Source organism: Dicentrarchus labrax, unplaced genomic scaffold, assembly GCF_905237075.1.
Source record: "Dicentrarchus labrax unplaced genomic scaffold, dlabrax2021, whole genome shotgun sequence".
NCBI classification, from domain to species: Eukaryota; Metazoa; Chordata; class Actinopteri; family Moronidae; genus Dicentrarchus; species Dicentrarchus labrax.
This window is the reverse complement of record NW_026136708.1, coordinates 2,864,129-2,887,499: the sequence shown is the minus strand read 5'-3', so window position 1 is coordinate 2,887,499 and position 23,371 is coordinate 2,864,129. Positions and strand designations below refer to the sequence as shown.

The following is a 23,371-nucleotide window of genomic DNA, read 5'->3' as shown; positions in this document are numbered from 1 at the left end:
ATATAAAGCTAATTAAAGCCAGACAGCTTACAGAGTTATGGAGTGCTGCAAACATATCCCACATAAACAATCGGTCAGTGAGGCACTTTTTAACTTCATGGGGTTTTCATAAACATATCCCATGACGGAAAAACTACACAAACCATATTTTAAAAAACAATGGTCAATTCTGAGGATTAAATATCTTCTATCTATCTATATCTAAAAAGCATATTCCCATTGATGACATGGGTTTCCTGATTCATTTAATGGGCAGCGTATTGGTCTTTATAGGATCCTGTTAATTACACTTAATGCCTCAACATCTCACAAACTCGCCTCACCCAGATTTATTGTACTCCTTCCATCACATCATTTAAAAGATAAAATCTTACAATACAATACTGGCAAGTGCACTGGTGGCGTTACTGGTTGCTGTAATCATTCTTTATCTCCATACTGGCCAAAGAGTAACCAATAACACAATGGCATGAAAGTATTGTATTGGGCCATATTCACAACTCATCAGGCATTGCGGAGATTAGCGGGGGTTGTGGGCGGTACCTGTGACAATCGGTTTTTTTATTTTTTTTGTTTTCCTTCTTTTTTTTTTATTCCCCCCCCCCCCCACCCCCCCCGCGTTTGGGGTTTAGGGAAAATGGGAAAAAAAAAAAAAAAAAAAAAAAAAAAAAAAAAAAAAAAAAAAACAAAAATAAAAAAAAAAAAAAAAAAAAAAAAAAAAACAAAAAATTTTTTTTTCCCCCCTCCCAAATTTTTTTTTTTTTTTTTTTTTTTTAAAAATAAAAAATAATTAAAAGAACTGCCTGCATCCAAGCTGTTCCTTAATGTTTCATTATACTTAAAATATCCAAACCTCAAATCTTTTGCGTGGATTATGTTAATAAATTACTCTTATTTGCTTTTTGTTCACAGTGCTTTTGTTGCACTTGCAGTGGCGTGATGAGTGTGCGACTCTCCACCACTCTCTGTATCGCCTGACCACCGGTGGTGGTGTTTCACTGCAGGTGGGACTGAGCACCCTAATATGAATATGTGTGGGCGTATTTGCTGCTCTGTTGAAGAACTGCATCCTTGGTACTGTAGAAAAACGAGTACAGTCAAGTTTTTTTAGAATTTGGGCATTGACTTGGTACCAGTATCGGTTTTTGTGATATCCCTACTTGGGATGTGTTTCTCAAAATTCGATTCAGATTTAACTTTTTGCTGCAAAGCCACTGCGTTTTTCTTTTGGCATGCTCTGCGGCACCCACTCAAATGAATGTTGTTTTTGCCGGAACGCCTGATTTGGTCTGAATATGGCTTCACCGTAAGATTAATCCAGAAAAACGTTCTTTAAGCAAGTAACCTAAAATTATGCCCCAGGAGCTCTAAGAGGAAGTTTGGTCTCTTTTTACGATTGTGTGTTTTCAATTGAACACAACACAGTCTAAAATCACACCCCATTTACTTTATGTTGCTATATTAGATTTACTGTCAGCCATTTTATTTCAGTGTCAACTCCCAACAATGGAACGAAATGGTACTTCATATAAATAATCCCACAATGCAATACCTGGCATTTTATAGACGCAAAAATGAGAAGTTGACTGACACAACACCTCTAGTGACCAAGTGTCCAAAATCAGATTTACTGCTCACTATAATGTAAACTAATGAGTGTGTATTTTATAGGGAGTAGTGATTGAGGGATTTGTTGCACATCGCATGTAGACAAGTCCATCAATGACAGGAACCAGTGAATAATATTAACCTGTTTGTGGAAACAACTAGAACATGCATGGGTAGACAGGGGCTCTGCACACTGACTGGAATCCTCCTCATGCACTGTTGGTAGGAACATGGTGGTGGCAGTTAAGGATTTACTGTGCTCCGACTAATTTAACTGCCACCAGGAGACTCTGTAGTAGCAGCTAGAAGGCGACTATTAGCATTAAACCAAGGCAATATAACGACACTACACTATCACAGTAGCACACATTGCCATGCCTTCCACTTAAGTTCAGTCTCTCTTTTCTTTTTATATTATATTCTCTTACATTTACTGATTTTTTCTCTACAAAAATAACACATTTTACATCTTGGATCTAATAACTACCTGATTCTTTTGTCAAACCGAACGACTGGATCCAGTCACAGCATTGTGCATGAGTGCTACCCACTCTATTATCTTCAAATTGAGCACATACATCTGCACACATCTGGACAGACCCAAAACCTGTGGGTGCATGGCGTCGTCAGTGTTCCTAATGGAGAACACTAGACTTATCTCTTCTTTGACTGTTGCCATTTGGGCTTTCAATGCACAGTTCCAGCCTGGCAAAAGTTGAATTCCAGTTGTTGTTTTTTTGAGAAAAAAGTATGAGCAGGTACCTATAAAATACCTGTTCCAACCCTGGTGCCGTAGACTTTCAGGAGATTGTACTTAGTGATGGACTTCACATCTATGATCTGTCTTTTGACGCACCCCCTGCCCCTCAAGGAGCTGACAGTACAGTAGCTGGGGGTCAAAGTGTGTATGTGTGTATCTTGTGCGTGTTATAAGTAGAAGACAGGAAGGATCACAAGGCTGTCTCTTGAACCGTGTGAGCTGTTAGTTTGCATGAGGGCAGAACGCTCCTTGTCTCCAAGTCTTCGTCCTCTGTTTGTGCTCTGTCGCTTTCTGTCTCTTTGTCCTCTGTGACCGTGTCCTCTTTGCAGTAAGCTGCTCCGTTGCGGTCTCTCTTGGCCATCTGATAAGGCTGTGTGTTGATTTCTTTGGGCTGGTCAACAAGGATAATATTGAAAGCTCGGGTTACGTTAAACAAAAGAGGAAAACACACAGGAGGAGAGGGGGAGAGAGAGAGAGTGTAAATGTGAGGTTACCTTCTGAGCCAGAGGAGTGATGCAGCAGAGCTTCTCTCTGTAACGCTCAGGCAGAAAGAAGAGCAGTGTGCCCAGGACCGGAAACACTGTGCCGGGGGTCAGCTCCTTCTCCTTCATAGGTCCTGATGTTGAAAGATACCATATAACATATTTACCTTTGATCAATTCTGCCTTTAAACGAGTAAGAGTGCTATAAGGTAATCGAACTGACCAGAATAAACCAGAGTGACATCACTCTAATGGAAAATGACATGAAGACAAACTACAGCCTACTACAGTAATATCAGAGTGTATATCATACAGATGTTGCTAATCTGAGAATCTGTTAACATTTGAATGTATTTATTTGGCACACTATAGCAAGCTACCGAAATCTTACTACCTAACATACATGAATATATTAAACCAGTGGTTTCCAACCCTGGGATCAGGGCCCCCACTAGGGGTTGCCAAAGCCTCACACAAGGACCTCTAGATTATAAGGCATGTACGGAAACTTACACAGGATATTCACAGGAAATAATCTGTCCAGTTGCTCTCTACTGTTATTGTTATGCATTGAATATAATATAAAATATCCATAAAATGTGCAATTTAGTCAGGGGTCGTTCAGTCAATGATAGCGAAGGGACCCCTTGAGGAAAAAGGTTGGGAACTGCTGTATTACACAATTGATGAAAAAAGGGTGGCCCTTTCTTTTGGGTGAAAGCTGCTCCCCTAGCGCACATGCTAAAAGAAAGTGATCATAATGTGTGTGCACTAGCGTCTTTATTTGACCAAGTTTGGCCGGCTGCCTACACACATACAGTAACTAACATGAAAATAATAGCTGATGTGACTATTGGCGGCTTTAAAATATAATGGACCTGATAGTTTCAGATATGATAAATCCGTGAATCTCACATACATCTGTATGGGTGTCACATGACCTGTGTTTCCAAGGAATCATTGTTATTTTCACAATTCCTAGTAAAGCAAATTCAGATAGCAGTGACTAATATCATTATTAATGGGCTATAACTGGTTTTGAAGCTGATGCGACAAGTCAAAGTGTGTACCTGTTAGCAGGCTGACTAGCAGGCCCACCACCACCACGGTGGTTGAGTTGTGAGCACTGTACCACATGTAGGACAATGAGTAGAGTGCCTCCACACCTGTCGGCCTGAAGGAAAGAGGTAAGATTAAAGACGCAGTGACAAATTATTTCTTCATAATCTGTTATTACGTGACTGAGCAGCTGCAGTCTCTCTGTGGTGTTCAATGAAAGTACTGGAACCAACACATGAGTATAATGTAAGCTCTTGGGATTCATGTGTTACCTTGGCTTAGCTGCGCTGACCAGTGTAGTCATGACAGTGGTGGTCATGTTGTCGAACAGGGGCAGAGCGGTGGTGTTGAGTGGTGGCAATGGGGTGGGGCCGGGCAGACGCATCACAAAGCTGCCGATGCCGATCCAGAAGGCCATTGCGAGACCTGCTGCTAACCCAACCAATGCACCCTGAGGAGGTAACAGGTGGGTTTGTTTAACAGATCAGAACAAACGTGTAATCATGTTTGTGACTGTGTATCTGTTAGCATATTGAGACAAAGGTATATGGGTAAGGAAAGAGAATCAAATGACAATTTAAATGACTTACTGTAGGGTTTGCCCAGGGAAAGAACATTCCCAGACAGAAGACACCCAGCAGAGGACCACCCACCATCCCAAAGATGCTGAAGGCTGCCTGAGGGCACAGAGGATAGAGAGCATGGCACCTTTTTCAGCTGCTGATAATGTTTCTGCTAGTAACTGTACCGAATGGCTGCATAATAACAAAAAACTACAGCTGACTTTTCTAACTAAAAATAACCATGTTTTTACTACATATTTCCTTACAAACATTTTATAATGTTTAAATTAAATAACTTCTCTTCACGTGCAACTCAAAGCAATGGTTTGCTACCTGCAGCACAGATCCCATTAGAGAGGCGAGATAGGCCATAGCCAGACACACCAGGCCGTACACCAAAGCTGTGGACCAAGCAGATGACAAAGAAATATTTATTAGTCACACCTGCTACAGCTGCCAACTTACTGTTGGCAGCAAGTTATATACTACACTCAGTTTGTTCAAGTGTGTACTAAATTAAGCAGCATTAATCAAGTACTGCTTGTTTTTAATCACAGTATGCTTTGCACACTACAGATTTCATATCAAGTTTTTAAGAAAGTCCTGTATCTAGAGCCCCTTTTCCCCGGAAAAAAACCCCACAAAAATTGGTTTTTTTTTTTTGGGGGAAAAAAAAAAAAAAAATTTTTTTTTTCTTTTTTAAAAAATCTTAAAAAAAAAATTAATTTTTGGCCTAAAAAATAAAAAAGGAAAAAAAAAAAAAACCCCCAAAAAAACTATTGCCCCTTTTCCACTTGATTTAGTTCTACTTATTAGGTAGGTGGTTTATAGGGGACGGGCTGGCACTTTGTCCAGTGCTGGCACAGTCTGCTTATCAACAAATAATAAATTTGAAAAAACAGAAAAGAAGGGACAACTAGGGCTGGGCGATATGGCTTAAAAATAAAATCTCAGATTTTTTCACACCAAACCCGATTTACGATTTATTTATTTTTTAGCGGGTGTTTGTGGGCTGCGGTCCTGTATATCTCGCAGAGAGCAACATTTCTCCTGCTCGGCTGCATGCCTCTGCTTGAGGTGCTGGAATAAATTCGTCGTACTGCTACTTTTGGTTGCAACAGCTTTCAAACAAACTTAGCAGTGGGTCGTGGTTTGTTCGCTGTTGGACGCCACAAAATCAAACCAGTTCCAAACAACCGACGACACTGTGCCTTTTTTGGGGACGAGCTCATCCTGGCTTGCTGCCATGTTGTGTTTATCTGTGGAGAGGCGGGGGAGGGGTCAGCGCACTCTGACCTACGGGAGCCCAAAGGGAGTGCCGGTGTTGTGGAAGTTCAAGAGAAAACCGATTTTAACTAAAAATAAATCGTGTTTAACTACAAATTCGAATTAATCGATAAAATCGATTTCTTGCCCAGCCCTAGGGACAACCTTAACTTAGTGTGAAACTAGTCAACAGCCATTTGTCAAAACCTGCATATGTACCCAAATCAATGGTGGAAATATACAATTTGAGGAAGAAAAACAATTAAAGCACTTGTCTTACCAAGTCCCTTGGACAGCAGCGTGGCTTTAGCTTCTGTCATGTTTGGAAAGTGTGGTTTAATCAGGTCCTCCATGGTAACTGTTGCTAGGGAGTTGAAGGCTGAGGAGATGGTGCTGGAGGAAGACAGAAAAATGGGATTGAGTGGGACTCTGTAATACATTACATGGTTATCTGTGCAGCACAGGCCTTTAGGACAGAGCATGGAGGCCGTAGTTATCAGGAACTTTCTGAAAGCAATAGATGCCATAAATCATTTCATGTCCAGCTGATGGTGGAAATGCACTCTAGGGCAACACAGTGAGATTTCCCATTACATTTCAAAAGGAGGAGAGACTCACTAATAGATTTTACCAATAATTTATGACTTCATATTTATCACCTCTTGTTGCATAGAGCAGGGATTACTTAATGTGTGCCAAAGTCATAAAACAGATTAAAAGAGTATAATTAAGTGTAAAACCATCAAATTAGGGATGCACTCAAATTAGGGAATGATTTGGGAAACTGTCATGGTTGATGCCATGTTGTGCTAAAAGTGGAATGAGGAGAAAAAAATAATTGGTTTTAATATATAAAAAAAATATTCTGCTATTGATAAATGTATAAATTCTGGGTGCCTGGATAGCTCAGTGGGTAGAGCTGGCGACCCACGTGCAGTGGCTCAGGGTTTGAATCCAACCTACGGCCCTTTGCTGGGTGTTCCCCTTTCTCTCTGCCCCGCTTTCCTGTCTGCCTTCAGAGGTCACTATAATAAAGGCAATAAAAGCCCAAAAATAATACTTTAAAAAAAGAAATGTGTAATTTCTGTGAAAGCTTTTAAAATCTGCACTAACTACAAAACTGACCTAAAAGCCAAAAACACAGAATCTGCACTTTGGCTGTGTAGTTTCTGCACTCAACACTCAACTGCACTCTCTCTATGTCGTAGAAAGCAAAATGGCTGTATCAAGTGAAAGCCTCTGAGATAGCAGCATCTGCATTCTTTTATGTATTGTGTGCGTTCTATAGGGAAAAAATGGGGTAAAAAATAATCCTAAAGAGTGGTAAAATGAAGGCATTCTATCAGTACCAACCCTGTTTTACAGTCAGATTCAGATTCTCTGTTCCTATAGTTACTGCTCTTTGCCTTTGATACTTTGATACTCGGCACATAAAATAATCTAGTCTGTCAAACAGGCATGTTATTGCTAGGGTTTATTTTTTTATTGACTGGGATGATACCAAATATTATAAATTCCTCTGATAAACTAAACAACCAAACAATATGCTGTGAAGAATTCAATTCAATTCAATTTTATTTGTATAGCTCCAATTCATAACAGAAGTTATCTCAGGACACTTTTCAAATAGAGCAGGTCTAGACCGAACTCTTTAACATTAGAACCAGGTAGAAGTTTAACAAGTTGTGAATCAGCTTCACTGTTATAATCAAGTTGTCCTCCAACAACCTGGTGACTGACTGCGAGCAAGCTTTCAACAGCAGATGATCCTTTACTTTGTCCGTTTTCTAAGGTCATTTACCTGAGAGCTCCACTGAAGAGACAGGCCACAAACAGTCCTGCGAGCCCGGGCAAATCTTTGAACACATCCATCACAAAGTACAGCACCATCTGCACAAAGAAACTAAACATGAGGATGCACCTCCAGACTCAAGAATAACAAAAACGCTGTACATTCACTCCAGTCTGGGGAACCATAGAGGCAAATGAGTGTTTACCTGGTCATTAGTTTTGACATAGCCCTTGTCCAGAGGGCTGTTCTCTCCATAGCGAGCAAACATGACCAAACCCATCAGACAGCCTAAACTCAAGACAATCTGCTGGCACGGGAAAACTACGTAGCAGGACCTGGGAGGTGACAACAAACATGGTTATAAAATGTTTAGGGCCACAAAAATGGACAACAATGGAGACAAGACAACAGCCAGTACATATGAAAAGTAAGGCTTCAAAGGAAAGCATTAATAGAAATACTGTAGAGTGCTTAAGACAATAGCTACAATTTAACAGCATCTTAAAGTCCCCTCCAGTCAGAAATCAATGTTTCTTCTTGTTCCTACAGTGTGCTGTTTAAATGCTTAAATGCAGAGTTTGACACTAGAAGGATGTTTTCACATTCATCTGCTGAAAGTGGAAAGTTTCTCTGTGCTCACTGAACATCTGATTTTTAAGGGGCGTGGCCTACCAGCAGGATTTGTGACATCACAAATAGTTTGGAAGCCACTGCTGGTCCAGTATGCAACTTCTAGTGCAATCCACAAGTGCACATCCACTGAGAAGCATGATGATTTGCATTTTCATAGATTCTGGAATTTTAAATGAGGTAAAAGGAGGAGATGCCTTTTTATGCCTATTTGTATGAATGTTTCAATATGTGTCTGGAGAGTGTTTTTCACTTAATATAATATACTCCATGATCAAAAACACAAGTCTCTACATTGAGTTATTTTAATTTGAGTTAAATAGCAAGGGTGAGCCAAGCATGTTGTGAGACATTGGTGGTACTCACATGATGGCCTCTTTCTCCGTGCGAGAACTGAGGTATCTCTGGACCTGGGCCTGGTTGACCCCGTACAGAGCCAACATCAGGAAGACTCCTCCCACACCCAGCGTCCAGAAAGTATGACGCTCCAGAGGGTCGGGGTTCAGGCTACACAGGCAGAGAGAGAACATGTGAATCCAATCATTTGGTAACAAGGAATACTTCATTATTCTGCACTTGAGATATGTGGACTACTCACTCTAGTCCAGATATGCGGCTGCCATTGACTGCTTTCCTCCACACCTCTGCCATGCCCCCTGCCTGACTGGCCCCCACCACGATGACCGCTAGCTGTCCCGCAAACATAACCACTGTCTGGAACACGTCGGTCCAGATCACTGCCTTCAGACCCCCCTAGGACACAAAAGCAGTCGGTTGACTTTACGTTTCATAATGATCCACATTAAAATCTGTAAAGGTGTGCTCTGACATATGGGCAAAAAATGGAAGTAGTTGCATCCATGTTCCTATAATAACCTGAGATTATGGTAGAAAAAAAGAAAATCTGAGCTAAGAGAAACTGATGAAAAGTACTGTAGTGTTTATCCATCTTTTATTTTACATTTTTAATTTGGTAAAATACAAATATATTATATTATATAGTTTGAAATGGTTAATCTTCATTTAGTTGTTTAGATGTCAAATATTTTGTCACAGTTGTCATTGATGGGGAAGATTTAAGGACTCACCAGAGCAGTATATAAAGTGCACACCAATCCCATGGCCAGCACTGCCCCCCATAGGTCAAAACCTGTCACTGCACATAAACAGAGTGAGAGCATTACCAAACACCGTCCAGGTGAACATTATAGAACTATAAAATGTGCTGTATTCACAGCCATTAGTAACTGGGGGCCCCTGTTGGGGTGCAGCAAATACCTGCATTGAGTGCCAAGGCAGGAGCATACAGGACCACCCCCATATAAATTACCTGCAGAAACGGGGGGGCATAAGGACAGAGAGAGAGAGAAACTGTGAAGCCAGAAGACTCCCAAAAACAGCTGAACTCAGAGGTCATGTTTTGGAGCTAGATTAATACCCTGCTTAACTGTAAAAACATTCTGTGACTTTAAAGTGGTCGGCATTTCCAGAAACCAACTTCAGAGAAAGAGATGTTTGGTTGAACAGATCTAACTGTGACCCTGGGATGGGGTATAATAAAACAACAGTGTTTACACAATTAAACTTGCCTTTTCATCAGCAAATTATGATGCCTTGTAAAACTCAATTTTAGGGGAATTGACTATTCTATTTATTTGCTTTTGCCATGTCATCAAGTCATAACTGAACACTGTTATTGCTTTCATGGGAGAAAAACTTAGATGCTGTTAACCTCATAAAGGAAACAAAAACCATAATAGAAATTTTATGAGGGTCAATGTGACATTTCCAGGGCCTTAGTTTCGGTCAGGCTGTACTATAATTGGCCAATGAGTGGCATTTTTAACTGTTATTTTTAAACTATCTGTTTCACATCCAACCATGGCTCTCCATAAACAAAACATGTTCTTGATTTCTAATGAAATAACTGCTGATGGCTTGAGCTGAAACAAATGATGAACACCAAGCTGATAGAGGTAGAGATGCATAAGACTGTTATTGTAGCTTAGATTACTACTTACTATCTCTCCAGTGGCTATAGTTGCTAACTTGCAATAATACTAAGTAGCAATTTAGGTGAGATTATGTCAGCGGTGGCGGTCATTTTATCAAAATTTGTACCAATTGGATTCCTGATTCCTTCAAGTATATATTAATATATTAATGACCTGCAGAAGAGGAGGGAAAAAAACACATTGACAGAGCTGAACTCAGAGGTCATGTTTTGGAGCTAGCTGACTCACAGAAACTAATGTATAAATAAAAGTATGACGAAGACAAAGATACCATCTGAAAGATGAAGGTCACAGTCCCACATATGCGAACCGTCTTGTTAAAGCGTAGCTCCAGATACTGTTGAGGGGAGAGAATGTCAAAAGAAAAAAAAAAAGAATAAACAAAATCAAAAGGCTGAAAATATCATCTCAGAGTCAGTCTGTGATATGTAGTATGTTTATTCTCAGGATCAATTTAGAGCCACATCAAATCAACTCAGTCTTTGTTCACAGGACACTGCTGCAGCACTGTTCTCTGGAAAATGATTCATCAGTTTAAAGAGAGAAACTAGATAACCACCCTTTAAAAGATGTCCAGTCTTGAGATGAGAACATTTCTTTCTGTTGAACGTTAACACGTCAAGGATAAGCATAAAAGAGGACTGATAAGAATGTGAAGCTCTGAGATCATACTTGAGAAAGACAAAGCTGGGAGAAGCAGGACAAAAGTGTTGACACAGAAAAAGAGACAGAGGAAAGAGTTATAATTAATCTTTTATAAAAAAGTTTATAATTAAGGAATGTTTAAGAAAATACATTAACAGGTCTAAAGTGCACCACAGTGATACAGCCATGTGATACTGTGTGTGCATGCAGTTTGTACCTCATAGGCGCTTGACAACCTCAATCTGTAGAAGACTGGTATGAAAATGTGAGCTGGGATGAGCAGGCCCAAAAAGTAGGAGCAGCCCAAGAACCAGTACTGAGTCCCAAAGGTGTACACCTCAGATGGAGCTCCCAGGATGGCCACCGCCGACTGGAAAGTAGCCAGCAGGGACAGAGACACTGGCAGGCAGCTCATGGAGCGGTCAGCCATCAGGAACTCCTATAACAGAAATTTTGTGACCCATGAAACCTTGAAATTGACCCTGTAGACTTAAAGGGTGTAAAATGAAAGTAAGGGAAGAAATCTATACTTAAACACCAATGCCTACCTGCGTTGTGCGCTGGCGCCCACCGGAGAAGGCGTAGAAGAGGCCGATGCCAGCTGAGGCTACCAACAGCAAGGCAAAGATGACATAGTCCACCGTGGTGAAGTGCATTTGGACTACCTCCCCCATGATGGCGCGGGATGTAGGGAGGGGTAAAGGCTGTTGGAAGCACGGCCTCTGGGGCTGATCACAACGTTGAAGGAAGTGCTTCACCCATAGACAGACTCACTGAGGGCTGCGTCAAGGAAAACAAGGAGAATTTAATTGAAGTCAACATGCGTTTTATAATAAACTGTAAGTTTAAAAAACTTAGAGCAAGAGTAATGTGTTTTATCTTGACCAGAACTTTATATGAACACAGGTGTTATTATTATGGAAGCAGCAATAAAACCTATTTCAAGAGCACTGTATTAAATGCATCACTGCCAGCTGTAATTTGCAACAGCAGAATCACACCTAAGTTACGTGGTGGATGAGGATGATACACTAGCTAATAATTGTGGGTCATTACAGTATGGAATTGAATTACTATAGTGAGAGCTAAATTTGTCAAGTCTAAAGGACAGCTAAAAGAGGACAGAGTCATAACAAGTGTTATGGATACATTTACACAGTTTCAAATTTAACCAAAGATCTGCATGAGGTTGTCTGTAAACTGTGTTCTTTGTAATGTTTCAATTACACACACACACACACACACACACACACACACACACACACACACACACACACACACACACACACACAGTTTCCAAACTGCTCTCGTATGATGTACCCCCACAGCCCTATCAGATGAGCTAAAATACACCTTCATCAACACCACCCACCACCGCCGTTGCGATATAGGGGTTACGATTCAATCTATTATTTATTGCTTTTTGTTTTCCAACCAGCACAGTGGGATCTCCATCGCATTACAGTCCCTGCAACATCCAACATCATGGCCCTCAGTTTAAGCTTACAACACTGCTATCTAGTGGCTGAGGGGGTTAAACACAAAAATTGATACATTATTTTTGAGAATCAATAATATCCCAAAACAAAATATTGCGATACTCAAGTTCATCTAAATGTTGTTACTCCCCTATTAAGCAATTAGCAATAAGCAATTCTAGAATTATTGATTGATTATCTTTTTTTCAGTAGGTTTGGTCAAGTTTGTATTTGTACTAGCACCAATTATAATGGCTAAAGCTGGACTATTTAAACAATCTCTATTACATGTAACTTTCTATTTCAGCTTCTCTGCTTACTTGCCAGAGAGCTTCCATGCACTCCTAATCACAGTAGGTGGTATCCAGATGTTGGTGTTTGTTGAAATGTATTTATATAATATAAAATAAATCAAGGTTGAGTAGGTCATGGTAGGGGTACAACACTAGTGTTATTTTGAGTCATGAAAAACCCTGAGGACGTCCGACAGAAAAGTACAAGGATTGCATTAGAGATGAGATGGAGAGAGACGGAGAGGTGCTGAAGAGGGAGAGGGCAATACGAAACTGTCAGTATGTGTTACAGAATGGCTGCATGAAAGTGAGGAAATATATTTTGTACTAGAGAAGCAAAGTCACACTTCTATCTAATCTGAAACAAGTCTGGTTTTGACACTGCTGTAACAAAGACACCTGGGAATTTGTCTTGTATAGTAAATAACATTTTCTAGGCACACTGTAAATGGGTGATGGAAGTGTAGGGATAGGATGTGTATCAGGGCAGAATGACCCCATAGCCCCAAATACAAAAAAAGCTCCACTGATAATCTGTTAAAAAACTACAAAATTAAGTCTAATACACTAGAGCGATTAAAAAAAACCAAATGTACCATTTGTAAAATTAAATATTCTGGCAGTAAAATAGAAGCTTTCACACACATACTCATGAAAAACACACACTTTATGTAATCTACTTCTAACAGTCACAAATAGGACTACATTATGTTTGTGTCTGACCTGCAGCTGGACAAAACAACCTTATAATTAATAAATGCAAAGTTGACCAGCAAAAGAGTCTTACATGGAGTCCGGGTTTGAATATGACAAAAAAAGCTACAAGAAAAACAGCAAAGGACTTACTGTACCTACTGAGATCAAGCTGGTGCTGGCTGGCTGGCACACACACACACACTGGCCACTCAGTCTTAAGGCTCACTGTAGTTGAGTATCTTTGTCACAACCTCCAATCACCATCACTGTGGAGACAGAAGAGAAACTGAGCAAAATAAATCAGGCAAGAAATGCATGAGAAAAAGGACCATCACAATATTGTTACAAATGATTTCATACCTGGGTTATGTTCTCCAAACACTGCTGTTTCTTTTCTTTTGGGCACAGATCATTTTAGCCAAACAAAACCCAACCCCTTGTTATATTTTTAAGAGATACGTAACCGTGTTCTTTTACAGTTTGCACTTTAGGGGGCATATTTTTCTTTTGAGTACAAGTTTTTAGTTTCTTGCTGTGCTCATCTAAAAAGACCTCTCATATTGCACTACACACAAGACCACCTCCTCTTTCACAGTGTGCGGTGCTGCGCTGCAGGCTCCACTTATGATGAGGAAGAGCAAAGGGACAGCTGACTGGAGAGAGGTGAGGTGAGAATGAAATGAGGTTAAAAAGGACAGCAGGCAAAGGGAATGAGAAGAGGAGAGCGTTGTGCAGCAAAAGATAATTGGAAAGGAAAAAGAAATTATGGAAAAACATTAGGTGGGTAGAATCATGTGATCAAAGATTAGCTGTGTGTGAGCACAAAACAGATTATGTGTGCCTACAGGGGTTGGAATAAAGAAATACCTACGCACTATCAAAGCATTTGGTTTAGGACACATTGTGAATTGCATTAGTTTACAGTTAACAGCTGAGGCTGAGCTTGAACTGAAGTAAAGTCGCTATAGCCTGACCAATGACTTTTTGAAGCCAGATACAGATATTAAGAGTTAGGAATTAGATCATATTTAAATCCCAAATGATTTTCTCAGGCTAGCCAATACTGGCTGAGATATGCTCATACTGGAACATATTTGATACATTTCTAGTGAAACATTTCTGTACTTCAGAAGGTGACTTGCTAGAATTGCTAGAGGGGATTTTGGTAAATCTGGTAAGAAACTATGTATGGGCATGAGTACTCTATTTGGATAGCAGTATTTTCTCGACATATAAAGTACTTGCATTTTCCTACATAGAAATAATGAGAGATCTGGACTTGGACTTCATCAGTCATAATCAAATTCATATTACAACCTACTAACTTTAATTTTACAGCAAAGACAGATAACAGGCAATCACCTTATTTGCTAGCAGTATTAGCATACACCGCTGTGATGCCACCAGGGCAGAGAAGATTAGCCAGCTCGTCACGAAAATGGTGACTGGAGGTATGCTCCCGTTACGCTTTGTGGAAGGGGAAGGCTTCTGTGAGCGGATGGCCTTTGTTGAGCAGTGTATAGGCTATCATTGCAGTGAATCTCTACAGTCTGTGCAGTGCAGAAAGGTTTTTCACTTGGATGTTCACTTTGGTCCAGACTGTTATGTTACATTTTTAACATGCTCAGGTACTATGTAACAATTTAATGCGAGTACTTTCACACATATAGCTGTTCTTCAGAGAGACACTTCACTAGCCATCTTCACAGCTGGCAGCTGTAAATGGCAGTAAAGGGCAACTGTTTCACATGACAAGAGGTAAAAGATCTATGGAGTATCACTGAGTGCTTGGCTGTTGCCATTCTGGCAACTTCTATGGGTCAGAAAACTTTGTCTCTGTGGTAACCAAAGAACAACTCAGCAAGGATTTGCATGTGTTAGCCGGTGAGTGTGTGAGATTATACCTGTATGTGTGTTCATCAAACATCAGTAGTGTTCTGTACTGACAGGCCTGTCTGTGTAATACTCATGCTGGTTTGATCAAGCCCTGGCCAAGACATATGACCAAATGAAATCCCACTCTTATCATTATGGCTTAACATGTCTAATCTACCTGAGTATGACTGGTTGGGAAGAGAAGGAACAGCCAGTGTAATTCAAAAGCACCCATCACGTGGATGTGGCAACCGATACAATGTAGCTCTTTAACTACTGAAGTGAAGTGAACTGAAGTCTGTAACCAGAATGCAACCTCATTTATTATAAAAATCCATTGCTACTATAAATTAGTATCAGAATCAATGCACCACAATTCAAGGCACACTAAGAACAGTATTTAAAATACCTTAATATTTGCTGCAGTGCCCTGTCTGGAAGATGTATAATGGGCACCTTGGTTTGCTGTTTCACAGAAAGCTTTCCTGTTGTCGAGTTACACGATTGGAGTGGACAGCCTTTTGTTGCACTGCTGGGCAGCCACAATAAAACCCCTACTGTTAAGATGCCATACTAAAATGGGCAGCATTGATGTGGAAAAAATGCATTAAAACCTGACAAGTTACAAAGGGCATTGGATTAAAATCCCTCCAGTGCTTAAAACACAAGCCCAGCATCTGCACAGTGTGTGGTAGGTGGAAAATTAGTAAGGTAAAGCTACTTAAAATGCCAAACTGACTTGTGCATGTGCAGTTAAGGTGCAGCAGCAGAATTAAGATACACAAATATTTTGAAGGTTGATCAATAGTATCTGAGTAATACTTAATTTAAAGCCAAAACAAGAACAACAAAGTTCACCTATCTCAAATGGACACCACTTTTTAAGCTTTTAAATCAAAGCCAAGGTAATCTATTGGGTAAAACACAAACCTCTGCACAATGTATACAGAGTAATGTAGCACCATTTTCAACATGTGGAATGCTGGTAATGTATGAACGAACTGTAAACATTAATAAATAAACAGTCCAACCTAAAACAACAGTAAAGCTCTTTAGAAAATCATTCACAGTGAAATCAGAGATAACTGCCATTTCTGCCTGGTCTTAAATTACTCAAATGGTTGTATTTGACGGAGAACACATGATTGGCTGACAGCTTCTACCTAGATTGGTTTGGGCTGTTCAGTACTGTTTTCACACCTTTCGTCCCTCAAAACATTCATTCAAATCCTGACATACAAAGCTGAGAGAGCGGTCTGAAATTAGTTTCCTTTCAGGAAAGGTGAAAGGGTGGACTGCCCTTTCTCACAGTCAGACCTCAGAGCAACTGACCTTTACAGCACAGACATTCTAATAGTAGCTTTGCCAAGCCAACAGTCTCCTAAAATACAGGCTATTCCCACTACATGACTTGCTATGGGAATAGGACACTGAACTGTAGATATTTAGAGAAACACAATGTATTCACCTTGGCTATCTGTTATAATGCTGTGTGGGCCTTGGAGCGCTCACTTCATGTTGCCTCTGACAGGATACTCAACAGTAACCCCACAGGCTACTTCAATCTGAATAGTGTACACTTAATGGCTTACTGCAATAGACAATACTGAATGTTCAATACGAAGGAACATGGCTCACAGCAAGCAATTTGCTTCTGCACCAGTTGGCCGAGGCCTATTTCACTAGAAATGTGCTTTTCCACCACAAGTCCATGTACAGTACTGCTTGTATTTTGGCCGTTTTCAGTCATTTTTGAGAAGAAATTTCCCCAATTCTCTGATTTCAGCTTCTCAAATGTGAATATTGTCTGCTTTCTTTAGTCCTCTGATAGTAAACTGAATATCTTTGACATTTGAGGACGTCACCTTGGGCCTTGGTAAACTCAGATCAACAATTAATAACTAATCAATTAATCAAGAACATGGTTGATATATTAATTGATTATGAAAATAATCACAAAGATGGGTGGTGGTGGTGTCATGAGCGTCACAAAACACAAATCACACAAGGAGGTCAGGAGGCCGTGGTTGCCTGGCAACACAGGGACAATGATTAGACATTACATGAGGTAGACAGAACTGAGCTGGTGGCATTGGTGCTTTCATCCCCACACCCACGTTGTGCGTAAATGGTGGAAAACAAACAGGAGACCTACTGTTTGATGAAGAGAGCGGGTAGAGCATGGGAAGGGTTGCAGCTGCACAGGACACACTGATGAATGAGACCAGTGCTTCATACAGTCCTATCAAGGTAGTTCAAAGCAAACCGCACATTTTCATTCTCCTCATCAGACATCCAGACCAAACACTGGGCAATCAACCGGATATTAACAGGCACTAAAAGGGGCAAAACAGAGAAATACCACCAGATGTCTTCTTATTGTCCTTGACAGGAAGATAATCAGTCTCATTCTTTATCAGTGTGTGCCTTTTTATATAATCAAAACAGCAGTCTCATCTTATTTCACAAGGTCACTTTGATAAAACACGGTGCAATGTCTCCTTCCCAAATGCTTTTCATACATTTCATTTCCACTTCTCTGGATATGGCATATTTAAGTCTACAGTCTACAGTCGAGTGAGAATATCTCTGAGGCTGTACTTTGGCACCTCGGAACTTCTGAGCTAAAAGCTAATGCATGCTAACAAGCTCACAATGCTAACATACTGATGTTTAGCAGGTACAATGTTTACCATGTTCACCCTCTTAGTTTATCGCATTAGCGATTAAATACATTTCTTATAAAGCAGACATGTCACCTTTGTGTTTGTTGAATTTTGCTTTTGACTGTGGAATGGGCTCATTGTTGCCATTCAGGGACAAAAAACAACACTATGGGTGTACAATATGGATTTCTTTTTTCATATGATAACCAATAATTACTTGCTTCTCATGGCCAATACCGATAATTTCAAACTTTTCTGTATTTCAAAATACACGTTGATTATGTTGTTTGTAGCACACCTGAGGGTAAGAAAGGCTATGATGTAGTGAGTAATAATGGATGATTTAAAAGGATCAGTGTGTAGGATTTAGTAGCATCTAGCAATGGAGTTGCAGACTGCAACTAACGGAAAACCACTCCCGTCTGTATTTGGCGAGATGGGAATGAGAAGAGGCTGTGAAGTGCGTAGAAAAACTACTGTGGCCTCAAAACTCCCAAAAGTCCCTATGTACACCCAGTGTTTGGTTCGTCCATTCAACACAGTGGACTCCATGGAAAGCGGCGTCCTTCCACAGATTATTTTTAGGTGATTAACCACTAATGGAAACATAGTTTTGAATATTATTTTCTATTTCTGCCAATAGATCCTCCTAAATGTTCTTTAATATTCCATAGCTCTGTCAATTATTATTAGAAAGTCTTATTGCAGTGGGGAGGAACGGTTTTCTATATCGTTCCTTAGAGCAGCGGGGATGAATGAGTCTGTTGCTGAAGCTGCTCTTTAGCTTGTCCAGTGTTGTGTGGAGGGGGTGGGTGGGATTGTCCATGATTGCCAGCAGTTTTGCCAGTATCCTCTCCTCCACCACCTCCACCAGGGTGACAAGCTTAGAGCCAACATTTAATTGCCTTTAAATAGATAGTGACAGCTAAAGATAGACAGGAAAGGGGGAGAGAGAGTGGGGACAACACACAGCAAAAGGCCCACAGGTCAGATTCAAAGCTAGGGCCGCGAGCCAGGACTCAGCCATGGTACACGGACTGCCAGCTCTACCAGGTGAGTCAAGGTGAGATTATTCAAACAGTATTTTCAGTTTTACAAGAGATACTATAACAAGGATTTTATTATCCCCACCCAGGACCACCTTCCACACAGTGAATGTGACAGCTAGTAGGTTGTTAACATTCTCTCGAATACCACTTTGATTTAGAGAATATGTTGGTTTTTAAAAAAGCTGAGTAGTCAGATGAAACAGATATTGTGGGTTGAGCCACAAGCATATTACCGACTACATATAATACACCTGTATGCACTCTGCATGCTTACTCACAAGCACAGCTGGTTTACGGTCATCATCTTTGGAATATGCGCACCCATGGGCCCCAGCTCTGCTCGTGTCTCAGCGACCCAAAAGGCCAATAATGAGTAATCATTAAACCTTCAGTTGAACCCTGGCCTGCTCTGTAAAATACCTACAACACCACCGACTGTGGGACGAGAGGCAGAAAAACTGGCATCACAATTTGTTTTCATAATCAGCAAAGATAAAGAACCACTGACAAGTGAAATATAATATCACCACCACTGATGAATGCGCTATCATCAGTTCTAAAGACTGCTGCGAATCAAGAAATGCAATGGGCTGTTGCATTGAAGGCTGATCATACTGAACAAAACGTGACATAAACACTGTTAGTTCTTTGTGACAACTGTTAACGCAAAACCAGATAATACAGAATGAGAATGGCATCTGGCTGAAGCTTGTGTGTAATCATTAGCCTGCAGACAGCGTGATAGCTCCTCATCGCAGATAACTGGAGATCAGTTAGGCCGTCACTAGACAATCAGACAAAATTCACTTCAGAGTAACCTCTGGGAAGGTGCAACACTGTGTGTACCAGTGTCAGTAAATCTGCTCAACCAAAATGAGTGTAACATTAACTGCCTTTTATTCACATCTATCCTTAAATCTATAAGATGCAAAAACCTCAGTGCACCCTGAAATAAGATTCTTCATATAAACTACTGAGTGTTAATTCAAGAATGGTAAAAATGTGTCAATGTCAGAGTTGAATGAGACAGACCACAGAACAGGATTGTTTGAGACATTACAAACGCTGTCCAACTTTGCCTAAAAGACCTTACTGTGTGCGCCAGGGAAATGTGATTGTACCAAGGCCAATGCAGTCTTTAGAGTGGGGCAGATCTGAGCACTTTGCTCCATGTTCTGCCTCACCAAAACAATGAATATAGTGACAGTATCAGTTGTCAAGTGATTTTTGTTAAAGCGCAAGCAGCCACCAAATGGCAGAAATACTTTTCAGACATCCAGTGTCTCTATCTGTTCTCCATAAACAACATCTACATCATATTTCATTACACTGATGCAAACATTTTGTAAAATCATTTTTCACAGCAGCCATTTTGACATGCAATAGTAGGGTAAACACAGGTGTTACCAGTGATACTAATTGAGGTCGTGTTCCATTCAGGTCAAACAGAGTCAGGGTGCTGTTGAGCATGTTGGCTCACTGGAAAGGCTTTACTACAATAAATGGAACAGAACTACTGCTACTATTTCATGTCAAAATGGCTGCTGTGGAAAAGGGTCTATATTGCCATAAAGCAGTTTTGGTCACTGATTTACAATATTACCTGCAATACAACCAGACATATAAAGAGAGACTCACCTTTAAACAGTGTAGCCAAAATTTCTATCGTCCCACTGTATCCCAAACCGCATATTCTGATATGACTAATGGTGCTTATTGTAATGCAGCAGCCTGAAATACTGGTTTCTGGCGCTGATACTGACTGTATTAATTTCATAGACTTTTAAAGTGAGAAAAGAAAGAGTTTATAGTTTACATTTACAGTTATTACTATGGGTGTGACAAAATGTCCAAAAGTATTGTATATATTTTATTTTGTGATATTCTATTGATTCCCAAAAACACCACGATATATTTGTGTTTAAACCCCCAACCGCTACATAGATAAATACAAATGCAGAACCCACTGTTCTGGTTGCATGAAAAAAAACGTACGCTTTTCAGCCCTTTCTTTAAAAAACTTGATAGAAAGGAAAGGGAGAAGAGAGAGAGGGGACGACATGCAGAAAAAGGCCAAAGGTTGGAATCAAACCTGGACTGCTGGGGTGAGGACTTCAGCCTCAGTACATGGCCCGCAGGCTCTACCAAGGTGCCCCAAATACTGTTTTTACTCACATTTTATGCATATGGTGGTTGGATTTTTAAAAATTGCAATATATCACAATATATTGAATCGTTATTCTGCACATGATGCGTATTGTATCTTCAAATTCCTGCCAATACACATTCCCTAGTTATTACTTTATTATTATCTCAGATACATTTTTATTAATCATCTCAGTCTGTCAGACTTATTGAGTCCTTAAATGCAGCACCTCTAGCGAGATTAAACAGGTTTCACCAAACCAAGAGGTCAATATTGGCTTTACAAGGGCAGGGTAACGATATATTGGTGAATTACTAACCGCTTACCGTACTGTCCCTAAAGGTCAGACGACAGCCCCAACACAAGTTAAGTCACAAGCTAACGCTACGTACATATAAATTCGTATTGCAACACTGCAATGTTAACACAGACAGACGTGCTGTGGATTCGGCTAATAAGTCCCCACACGCTCCGACAAGTCATTCATTTCAGCTAGCCAAACCGTCTGGCTAATGTTTGTTAACGGCTTGCTGCAGTAAACGCACCAGTGAGAGACATTGCCAAGCTGTTGTGTTACCAATACCGCTCCACTATGTAACGTTACTACCTAAACTAAAGAGACGGCAACCAGAAAGAAGCCGCGCACAGACCTGCCCGATATTTCACTGTGCGTCCACATGGTCCTGTTGCCCAATCAGCCAAACTTTCTTCTGTACCGCGTGTACCACCGTGAAATACCCGGCAACCCCCGAGCCCTCACTGACGACGACATTCAAAAAGCCCTTTCACATAAACCATGTTTAAATTTAGTCATTAGCTAAACGGGCTTACCTTTGACGCGCTGCCAAAATACTGAAGCCACGGTACACCTCTTCACTAGCATCTGTTCGGCCGGTCAGGCGCTGACAGACCGCCCATTCTCCTTGACACTAGGGTGCTGCTGCGTTCACGTGCTCCTCGTAAATAAGAAACGCATACTCAATACAAGACAAATGTTGTGCTTTGAGATCATCGACGCAACGTTATATCGTTGATCACTTCGTTTTAGTTTTAAATGCGTACATAGTCCCTGTAATAAAGGTTATTAGTGGTTGTGGGTTTGTTTAAGCCCTGCCATTATGTGAGATAGAAAGGAGAGGATTCACATCAAACACGCAAGTCACTATACAATACTGCCACTGTCATCACTGCATATGTTGTAACATTATTTAACGCTGCTTCAACGCGCCATATTTTCTGCCCTCATCCGTCGCATTTTCCAAACCCTTACAATTACGAACTTTCCGATATTTATGAAGGCAACACAACACGTGCTCTGGCGCTCGGAGATATCTTTAATTTGTATTGATTTGAGAGCACAAGTTTTCCATTTGGAACAAAGTTAACCGGAATTAAATTGTAAAGTATTTGAGGGTGACACAAAGGCATAACGGCTGTGTAACTGTCTAAATGATTTCCGCAATGTTTTGTGTGTTGCTGTGAAACAGGATGACATCGAGAGGAAAGGACGCGGTCCAACGTTCACCGTGACGCCGGGCCTGCAACCGCTGCTGCGCTGGAGGCTGGGAAAATCGTCGTCATGGTAATTAATTACCATGGCAATGACCGCTGATTGAATCTATAGATATGATGACAGTATGCCTCACTCACCAAGCACAGTAACGCACACGCACGGTTTCTTACCTGTTCTCTTCAACGGCGATAGCAAACGTGAGTACATTTTGTCAGGAAAGTCCTCGATTGCATCCATGCCGGCCAGTGACACATATTCACATCGAGTTTAGGGAACACATCAGTGACATTCAAGAAACGTTCCCGACGCCGTCCTCCATTTCTCCCAGTGCGCATTCGTGAAAGCGCAGCTGCATAGGTTACCACATCTCTGTCCCCTCCTCCGGCTGGTGACTCATGTGTCTCATTGAATTAATAGTGACACTAGTGGAACACCGGGGGGGTATTTACTCACTGGTTTAATCTCTTAGCCTAAAAAGATTTGATTATTAATAAAGCTATTCATTGTGGCTTCTCCTATACAACCTTCCAGATATGCATTTAGGAACACCACAATCTAAGGCTGCTTTACCACGGACATAAAGTCACGCTTCACAAAGTTCTGTGTGATCAGGCAAATGCTTGCAGTGTAATCAAGTACAAATTTAAACCATTTAAAAGGTCGAATATTACCATCCTGCTCTCATCTACTAACATGATATCTGGGGGTTGCCTGAGTCCATGTGAATGCAGCATAAATCCCACACACTGGCCCTTTAACTACTTGCAGCTGTCTGCTAATAAAATGACCAACTCCAAACTTGCCTGTGTTTCCTGTGGAACAGCATCTACACAGT

At 40.7% G+C, this 23,371-nt stretch overlaps 1 protein-coding gene across 9 annotated transcripts; it reads right to left on the bottom strand.

The window, feature by feature from the left end:
- Positions 1 to 1,097: 1,097 nt before the first annotated feature.
- On the bottom strand, positions 1,098 to 22,880 carry slc5a6a (solute carrier family 5 member 6a). Of its 9 annotated transcripts, XM_051409315.1 has the most exons (20): positions 22,707 to 22,880; positions 21,855 to 21,976; positions 17,318 to 17,498; positions 13,443 to 13,553; positions 11,369 to 11,600; positions 11,038 to 11,259; positions 10,447 to 10,512; positions 9,439 to 9,490; positions 9,249 to 9,316; positions 8,759 to 8,913; positions 8,527 to 8,667; positions 7,736 to 7,865; positions 7,540 to 7,628; positions 6,019 to 6,131; positions 4,806 to 4,873; positions 4,500 to 4,586; positions 4,182 to 4,360; positions 3,921 to 4,024; positions 2,863 to 2,984; positions 1,098 to 2,759 (listed from the first exon to the last, which is right to left on the bottom strand). In XM_051409315.1, exons 5-20 carry the CDS (start codon positions 11,492 to 11,494, stop codon positions 2,559 to 2,561), a joined length of 1,923 nt encoding a protein of 640 aa, XP_051265275.1. In that variant the 5' UTR covers positions 11,495 to 11,600; positions 13,443 to 13,553; positions 17,318 to 17,498; positions 21,855 to 21,976; positions 22,707 to 22,880; the 3' UTR covers positions 1,098 to 2,558. The 9 variants fall into 9 exon arrangements, with proteins under 9 accessions (XP_051265275.1, XP_051265279.1, XP_051265273.1 ...); XM_051409319.1 differs by lacking the exon at positions 17,318 to 17,498 and having other exon boundaries at positions 13,438 to 13,553; XM_051409313.1 differs by lacking the exon at positions 17,318 to 17,498.
- Positions 22,881 to 23,371: the final 491 nt, after the last annotated feature.

Excerpts from the sequence above, each read along its gene's own strand:
- slc5a6a (XM_051409315.1), bottom strand. The coding sequence starts at position 11,494 with ATGGGGGAGGTAGTCCAAATGCACTTCACCACGGTGGACTATGTCATC. Across the intron at positions 9,317-9,438 it reads TGCCTTGGCACTCAATGCAG|TGACAGGTTTTGACCTATGG; the intron begins GTATTTGCTGCA and ends GTTTATGTGCAG. Across the intron at positions 6,132-7,539 it reads CTCTTCAGTGGAGCTCTCAG|CACCATCTCCTCAGCCTTCA; the intron begins GTAAATGACCTT and ends GTCTTCCTCCAG.